The sequence below is a fragment of the Polypterus senegalus genome, chromosome 10, assembly GCF_016835505.1.
Source record: "Polypterus senegalus isolate Bchr_013 chromosome 10, ASM1683550v1, whole genome shotgun sequence".
Taxonomy (NCBI): Eukaryota; Metazoa; Chordata; class Cladistia; order Polypteriformes; family Polypteridae; genus Polypterus; species Polypterus senegalus.
In genome coordinates this window covers 33,849,888-33,858,805 of record NC_053163.1, presented here as the reverse complement: position 1 = coordinate 33,858,805, position 8,918 = coordinate 33,849,888, and the positions used below count along the sequence as shown (strand labels likewise).

The window sequence follows — 8,918 nt, the reverse complement described above, 5'->3', positions numbered from 1 at the left end:
TATAAAGAGACAACTGAAACCTGACAATGCTGAGCTGTCAGGAATGTTTGTGTAATTCTTATCTGATATTTTCATTTTTTTGACATGCTGATCTATACTAATAAAAGGCAAAGCTCTCACTGACTGACTGACTCAGTCACTGATCACTAATTCTCCAACTTCCCGTGTAGGTAGAAGGCTGAAATTTGGCGAACTTATTTCTTACAGCTTACTTACAAAAGTTAAGCAGGTTTCATTTCGAAATTCTACGCTTAACAGTCATAACGGTCGACAATGTCCGCCATGTTGAACTTTTTTATTTATGGCCCCATCTTCACGAAATTTGGTAGGCGGCTTCCCTGCGCTAACCGAAACCAATGTACATAGTACTTATTTCGGTGGTATGATGCCACTGTCGGCCGCCATATTGAACTTTCCAACGGTCTTTGTTACTTATGGGCCCATCTTCAAGAAATTTGGTACGCGGGTTCCCAATGCTAACTGAATCCTACTTACGTACATATATACGTCCATAGCCTGCAGCTCGGTCACCGTGTGAGGCGCGCGGTCCCCATCCCAATGCCTCCCACGTTGTTGGCTGCCTGCCTATATAAGGCCGTCCGTTGCTCCAGTCTCTACATTCCCTTCCTTGCTTCACCACGGGATTCACGTCTCCCTGCTGATAACTACAGCCTTTTTATTGAATCCACGGCTTCTCCGCTGTTTTATTGTTCATTTTTTTACAATTATAGTTATTATATAGCTATTTTAGACTTACTTTACATTGCTCAGGTACCCATTTCCTTTATCATTCCAACCCCCATTACCATGTCTATCGAGGTGATCACTATCGATCAAAGCACCGTCACCGAGTGGTTTCCATGCCCGGAGATGGCACCTGCCTTTTCCATTCTCTGTGTTACATATTGCACAGCCATATCAGGCTCACTCTTGATATCCGGAGGAACATTGTATCTTATGTATTGAATGACTGGGACAGGTTCAAGGTGTGGACTGATGACGGTACAGGAGATAATTATACTACACAGGAGCACTAGAAGAGTGAAATGCTTAAGCCCTTCACCTATGGTTCTGCATGTGAGTTGATGGCTGCCGCAGAATTGTTAGGTTGTCGCTTTCAAGTGTACCGAAATGGCCAAATATTTTACACCTTTCGACAACCGCCAATGCCTCTGAAACATCTTACATTCACAGGTGACGATTTCAGTAGTGGACACTTTGATGTTTATGAATGTTTAAACTCTCAAAAGCTGGATGTAAAGTTATCGATGAAACCGGTTGTATACTTACAACGCTTGACAGATGCCAAATGTCACTTCAACACAAGTCCTACAAATACTGTCGTAATTGAAACAAACCATGAAACTTAAACTGAATATGACAGCAGCAATCCAAGCTGTGAGATTTGAAACAAGATTACTGTTCACATGACCAAATGTACGCTGCATGCTCAAGAGTAAGCTCAGCGCACAGCTTGGTCATATTACAACTGGAGGGCCAAACTCACAATGTGGTATACAAAGAAATCCTCCCTCAGTTTAAAAAGGTTTAATTATCTTCTTAATAAAAATTTTAAGGCAGTACTTCGCCGCTGCGAAGCGTGGGTATTTTGCTAGTCATTAATAAAAATGATCATTTTCATGTTGACAGTTTTGCATCGTCATTTTGGATTCTGTTTTTTCTTTATGCGCATTCTCCACAGGTGCCACCATTTTATGACCATGTATCTGGTGGATTACCAGGTAAGGCGATATGCACAGAAGCAGCCCATGACATCAGCATCACCAGACTATCTTCCGAGTTTTCCGAGCCCCTCGACATGTCTTTAAAGTCTTTAGCAGCTTTTATTTCCATGCAGAACACTGCTAAAATGACATGGGAAATCGCAAAAAAAACAAATCTGCCCCAGGTAGTCTCACAACATTTTCTCTGTGCTCTGATAACACATCCATGCTCCAGGGTAACAATTTATTTAAGTAACAAAACCAACACCAGTGCACACCTAGCAGTAAATGCAGTGCTCACTTGTTAACTATGGCACAAATACTTGGTAAATATGAGAGTGTGAAGATGGATGAGGTATGAATGAGTGGACATACTAGGTCTTGATGACTTTACTGGGGTCCAGGGTTACACTTACCTGTGAAGACTGTGGATTGGAGTGCTCCAGCGAAGCTGCAGGTCTCTACCTTTCAGCAAAGACAGACGTGACTTGGAGGCCACCAGAAGATCACTGCAGTTTACTGGTGTGAGGGACAGCGAGACCAGGTGCTCAACCAGACCACTGCAATATCAAAGTGAGACAAATGTGCTAACTGGAAAGTGTGGAAGACAAATTCAACTTAATCATGTAGGATAAAGTGTTTAGACATATTTTCCATATTAAAATGTAGCATTCATCTTAAATAAATAGATCAAAAGGTAAATAAATATCAGAAACCCGATAACGGTCAAGTGAACAACAAAATGTCCTGAAAGATGGCTAAGAAATGTCTAAAAAATCAGCAGATGTCCTGTAAACAACCAGAATGGACAGTTGTTGCATACACAGAAATTTCATGGGTGGTAGCTCAATCTAAAGGGTATAAGAACAACCAGAATACAATAAAATAGATTATTATTTTCTATAAGTCATTTGGGTGTATACCAGCAAACCGACTAGAGTAAGATGTATGCAAATTCATGTAAACCGTATCCTTGGTTTCTCCGTCCAGTCTCACCTTGCTCTAACAGGCTGTTGTGATGGATGCTCCCTCACTCTCAAGGCATTTGCTAAGGAGTAATTAAATGAACAGATTTTCTCCTGCCCGATTACCAACTAAAAAAGGTTTACCAGACTTGTCCTATTAGAGGATACGTTTCTTTCTTTAATCACGATGTTGATCTCTACTACAAAACCATCTCCTGATGCCTGATGCACTGGGTCTTGTCCTCGGTAAACAGGCTACGTACAGCAGGTTTACTTACCTGAAAATATGGATAAGATTGGAGGAGTTTACTCTTCTCAGCTTCTCCCAGCTCTGTTCCCGGGGACGCAGATTTTGGGGCAGTACTGCCTTCTTGTTTGCCTGAATGAATATGTCCCTCAAAGAAGTGGCTTCCACGCTGCCTGCACAATGAGAGGAACATTACTGGCAGAATCACTTTGCCATTACATTACATAAACAAGTTGGCTTCTCACAGCCTTGAAATCTTACTTTTGGGAAAATACACGCAGTGAATCTGTTCTTACCATAGCCAAACAAAATGTAGTGTGCCCCTCCTTTGGTTACATGCAGCTGTGGTCCAATAAGTTTCCCCTGGCCAGTCAAGTTAAAGGACACTGGGGCACCAACTGGAGACCCATTTGCTCCCGAGATGAGCAGAAAGGAGATGTCAAACTGCTGGGAGATAACACAGTATAGTGAGATGACACCTAGCACATTAGTCAGTGCGTCTGTAAATAAAAGTAGAGCACCTTTCACCAAGATCCCATGGCCGACTTTTTTTTTTTTTATAAAGTGATGCATTATGGTTGTGTGCTCTCTAACAAAAACACAATTGTCTTTCCTGATCTTTTTGAAAGAGTTAGACTTTGACATCATGACGTTTCTCCTTGCCTTTTGTTGAAGTCTTAATATTAAACATCCATCAACATACTACCTATGTAGAAGGCCATTTGGAGCTCTAGGCAGGGTTGACAGAAGTTGCGCGTCGTTGTACATAGTGGGTAATAACACAAATGGTGCCCCTTTGTGCACAAACCACAGACTACTACTTGTATGGAGCATGTGCACTTTTACTTTCATAAACAGCATCATTGATGCTTGACAACCAGCCCCCTCAGGTTTAATTTCATAAATGGCGCCCACTCAGTATCATCATGACCATCCCTCTTCAGGTTTAACTTTTATAAATGGTGCCCACTCATTCTTATCATAATCTAATGACCAGGTTGTTCCGCCTTGGTGTCCATGGCATGCACCCCTTTGTGTAATATGGCGGACATTACTATCATACTTCTACGACATTGGTAGGGGGCTTACCTTTCATAAATGGTGTCCTTCAGATGACAGAACCCTAAGCGGCCATTATGTCACTTATTGGACTTGATTGGCTATAAATGTCCTGCATCGTATTTCTATTGTCTTGGACTTGTTGTGTCGTGTATTGTACCATGTTTCATGTGCACGACTGAACAAACTGATTAAGACTTCCAATGCGCATTTGTACAAAATGCAAATAAAGAATCTTGAAAGTGAAGTAAAACAACTTCAGGGACAATGGCATCTGTTTGTATCGAGCACAAGTAGGAATCGTACAGGGCCTAGAAAAAGCCTTCACCCCCTTGGACATTTTCACATTTTATTGTTATACAACATTGAACGTCAGTAGATTAAATCTGTCTTTTTTAACTGTGATCAACAGAAAAAAAAAACTCTTTAATGTCAACATGAAAACAAATCTCTGAAAAGTGCTCCAAATTATTGATTAATTAGTTCAAATTAATTATAATTAAAAGATCTGAAATAAACTAAAACACAAAATAATTGATTTCATAAGTACTCATCCCCTTCAAGTCAGCATGCAGTAGACGCACCTTTGCCAGCTGAGACAGCCTGCAGTCTTGCAGCTTTGTACATCTGGCCATATTCTTCTTTGTAAAAAAGCTCTGCCAGAACACATGAAGATCCGTGAGTGACCACCTTTTGTCAAGTCCAGCCACAAATTCTCATTGAGATGAGATCTAGACTCTGACTCGGTCACTCCAGGACATTCTCATTGTTGTTTATAAGCAATTCCTGTGTAGCTGTGGTTTGACATTTGGGGTTCTTGTTGTTGGGGTCTTGCTACAAAACAAACCTTCTCCCAAGGCACAGGTTTCTTCAAAAATGTGTGAGACTTTCCTCCAGAAATTCCCTGTATTGTGCTGAATTCATTTTACCCTCACAAACTTACAGGGCCTACAACAGAGAAGCATCTCCATAGCAGGATGCTGCCACCACCATGCTTGATTGTCTTTGAAAAGGTGCAGTGTTCAAACATGGAGTTTAGTCTGACAGCCAAAAAGCTTAGTTTTGGTTTCATTAGACCACAAAACCTTCTACCAGCTACGCTGAAATGGATTAAAAATGTCCAGAAGTGTCCAAGTCAAAATCTAGATCTCAATTTAATTGAAAATTTGTGGTTGGATTTGACAAAGTGTGGTCATTCAGAATCTCCATGCAGCCTGACAGAGCTTCAGCAACAAGCCTCCGTGTCCTGATGCACCAGGCCGACATACAGTAGACCTATACACACAGACACAAAGCTGTCATGGCTGCCAAAGGTCCAGCTACCAAATACTGACTTGGAAGGACATTAAAAGTTACAAGATCAATCATTTTGTGCTTTAATTAATTACAGATCTTTTAATTGCAATTATTATTATTAATTACTCTGTAATGTAGACCACTCTGCAGAGATCTCTTTTCATTTTGACATTAAAGAGTCGTCTTCTGATGATTAATATCATAAAAGCCAAATGAAATCCACTGTGATTCAATGCTGTATAAAAATAAAATGTAAGTGAATACTTTTTAGTCACTGTATCTGACACATTCACGGACACACCTACATTCACTCTCACTGCACCTATCAAGACTTGGGGGTTGACCAAACCTTCATGTGTAAAGGAGGTAGATGGCTACCTGGTGAAAACCCAGGCAGACAATGGAAGGAAATGTGAAACCTCCTCACAGACAGCAACCAAGTGAGGAATTGAAACTAGGACACTGGCGCTGAGAAGCTGCAGCTCTAACCACTTCCATGCTGTGCTGACCCCAACATTCTGTTCGTCAGTAGAAAGCTCAGGGATCTGTCTGCAGGCCATTGTTGAATACATAGCAGGAAGGAATTATGGGAGATGGAGGCAAACAGAATTAGCTTCCTATTCAGAGAAACCCATGATGTCCTTCCTTCACCTAAGAACTTCAGCCAGTGGCAGGGTAAAGATCCATCATGCCCCCTGTGGTTAACACCTGCTACCCTAAGACACGTCCTTCCTGGGTAGATACACTTGGAGACACAATCAAGTGCTGAAGAGCCTGGCAGCAGAATTGTAAAGCAAGACAACAGCTGCCAAAGCATGGTTCCCTAAAACATCATGCACAGCCTTAAAAACATTTTGTTTGAGAGGAGGAGATCAGGGGCAGATGAAGCTTTACCCACTGACCAGGGTAGGACAGCTGAAAGCAGCCTGGGACTAGGAGATGCTGGCTGAGATAGGCCAGAGTCAGACAGTCCCATCAGAAATAGCTTCTATCACTTTGAGACCAGACTTATTACTGTGGTCCAACTCTCTGTGCACGGCCTACTTTGTAGAGCCGACTGTGCCCTGGGAGGATGCGGTTGATGAAGCAAGTAAGAGGACAAAAATCTGCACTATGCCGAGTTTGCTGCTGAGACAGAATGGCAAAACTAGAAAGCGATGGTCCATCCAGTGGAGGTTGGTGGCCCATGTTTTATAGCAACATCCACTACTAGGCTGCTGACAAAGCCCAACTTTGGTTACTACCAACGAAACATCATGGACTGCAGAACACTGTAGGCCATGCCTATTCAAATGGCGGCCCATAGGCCACATATGGCCCAGAACCAACCGCTAAGGGGCCCAGCCTGTGGTCCCCCCGGAGCTCCAGACTGCAACTAAAATTGATTGCAAATGCAACCAAAAATAGGCTTTGGTGATTATCATTTCTATTTAGTTCACCATTTGGGAATGAAATCATTGAAACTTTAAACAAATTATATTGTAAAAGACCATTTTTTGTTAACATATGTGTCAGTATGGGTTTTTCCTTGCATATCCCTGAGCCATATAAAGGCTAGTTTATATCCTGTGCTGGGAGTGAGGGAGTTGTGGCAAAAATAATGTCTTGGACACGCACGCAGGAAAATATTTCTAAGTACATGGTGCTGCTAATGGGATAGCCGTGTATTCCAAATGGTGAATTTCAATGAGAGGCTGGTTACACTTGTGCCAGAATAATGAACGAAGGGCTGAATATAACGCAACCGGTCATCAAAACAAAAAGTAGGCATGCAAAACATTTGAAATTCCTCTGCCAATTATATAGAGCCCTTGTTATGAAGATCTCTGTGCCCCGTGGAATTCAGTACTCCCTTCGGATTTCATGCAGTCACACTACTTTCACACCATACCTGATGATGCCTTGCTCTTAAACATTTCATAGATCTCATTTCAAAAGGGAAACAAATGTTATTGCTATTACTGTGCACATTTTGGTTTTATGCACTTTGAGATTTGCCTGGGTCAGATGTGAGCAAAATGTTTATTTTTTATTTCAGAAGTGAGATGACCAAATGTAAAAGAGAAATAAGGAATACACATTACTTGTTTTTAAATATATTCATTTGTGTTGATTTAAAATTTGTCATTACCTGCTGCTTACTTATGGAGGACTATTTTGGACAAAATTAAATAAATAAATAAATGCGCAAATAAATAAAAGTATTGTGAAATGTGAGTATAAATAAATGTATCATGAAATGAAGCCTTAATAAATAAATTTGTCATGAAATGAAAGCATACTGCATCACCTGAACTGGAGTGTAGTCGAGTCCGTTCCACCAGTTCTTCGATAATTTCAAAATCAGTTTCATCTATATCGGAGTCTAAAAGGGCTGCCAACATTGGAATTTCTTCCGATAAATCTTCAGTTCTCTCTCTGAAATACGTAATACCTTCTGCAGAATCCATTTCATCAGCAGTAGTAAGCATTTTTCTAATTAATTCTTGTGCTGTCGATTCACCAATCAGTAACTAGAGGGCGTGTTAGAGCCCACCCTCTCAACTTTGACGAGTGAAAGTGACAGTTTTATTTCAAGCCGTATTTCATGACGGTTTGCAGGAATTTTACGGACAAAATGAAATAAATAAGCAACGAAAAACATATTTCGTGACACATTTATTTATTTATGCTCACATTTAACAGTACTTTTATTTATTTACATATTTATTTATTTATTTAACTTTGTCCGAAATATTCCTCCATAGTTTCCTCCGGGCACTCCGGTTTCCTCCCACAATCCAAAGACATGCAGGTTAGGTGGATTGGCGATTCTAAATTGGCCCTAGTGTGTGCTTGGTGTGTGGGTGTGTTTGTGTGTGTCCTGCGGTGGGTTGGCATTCTGCCCAGGATTGGTTCCTGCGTTGTGCGCTGTGTTGGCTGGGATTGGCTCCAGCAGACCCCCGTGACCCTGTATTCGGATTCAGCGGGTTAGACAATGGATGGATGGATATTCCTCCATACTTACTGGCTGCTGAAAATGTCTGGCTCAGCTAAATTTATTGCTTTGAAAATCTGGCCCAGTTGAAACTGTAACTGAATAGCCCTGCTGTAGTCAGTCGATATGGCTAAATAAGAAAGACCCTAGCAGGGCCCCAGTGAGAATGGCACACACACCCTGGTCTTATCAGCCTGGGGTGGGCCTTGCCTTAGCAAAGGGTGTATTGTGATTAATAGGCCGAAACCCCAGATAACGCTGAGTTATACAAATGAAGATGTGCCCCTGGGAACATCTGCTAATCAGTGAGAAGCTGGTGGGGGGAGCAAATGAAGGGTAGAATGTAACAGGATTGAGAGAAGAATGAATACAAAGAAAGAGCAGTAAAGCAGCCTGACACAATCAAGTAAATTGACCTGAGCCGATTCCTTAATAATGGTACCTTTTGTTGGGTCGAATGGCTTGTTCTCACCTAGATGGTTCTAATGAATTATTAAGATGTCTATTACTGTATTATGATTTTAAAACCGTTAATATCCAAAGCCTTTTCTGTGATAATCCTGGTCTCCAGTCCAAGGCTGTGCCTCTCTTTTCACCCGAGGGTTCCAAGATTATCCGAGGCTCCCTGCAACAGTGACTTTGGCAAAGCA

At 41.4% G+C, this 8,918-nt stretch overlaps 1 protein-coding gene across 2 annotated transcripts in view; it reads right to left on the bottom strand.

Moving 5' to 3' along the window:
* Positions 1-8,918, bottom strand: part of fam234b (family with sequence similarity 234 member B) — a 76,649-nt gene that overhangs the window by 18,012 nt on the left and 49,719 nt on the right. The window contains exons 6-8 of one of the 2 annotated variants that reach the window (XM_039765678.1): positions 3,233-3,383; positions 2,968-3,109; positions 2,141-2,284 (exon numbers count right to left, since the gene is read on the bottom strand). In XM_039765678.1, the coding sequence (XP_039621612.1) occupies positions 2,141-2,284; positions 2,968-3,109; positions 3,233-3,383 (437 nt within the window). The remainder of the gene's footprint in view (positions 1-2,140; positions 2,285-2,967; positions 3,110-3,232; positions 3,384-8,918) is intronic. The other variant, XM_039765679.1, reaches the window with a different exon arrangement.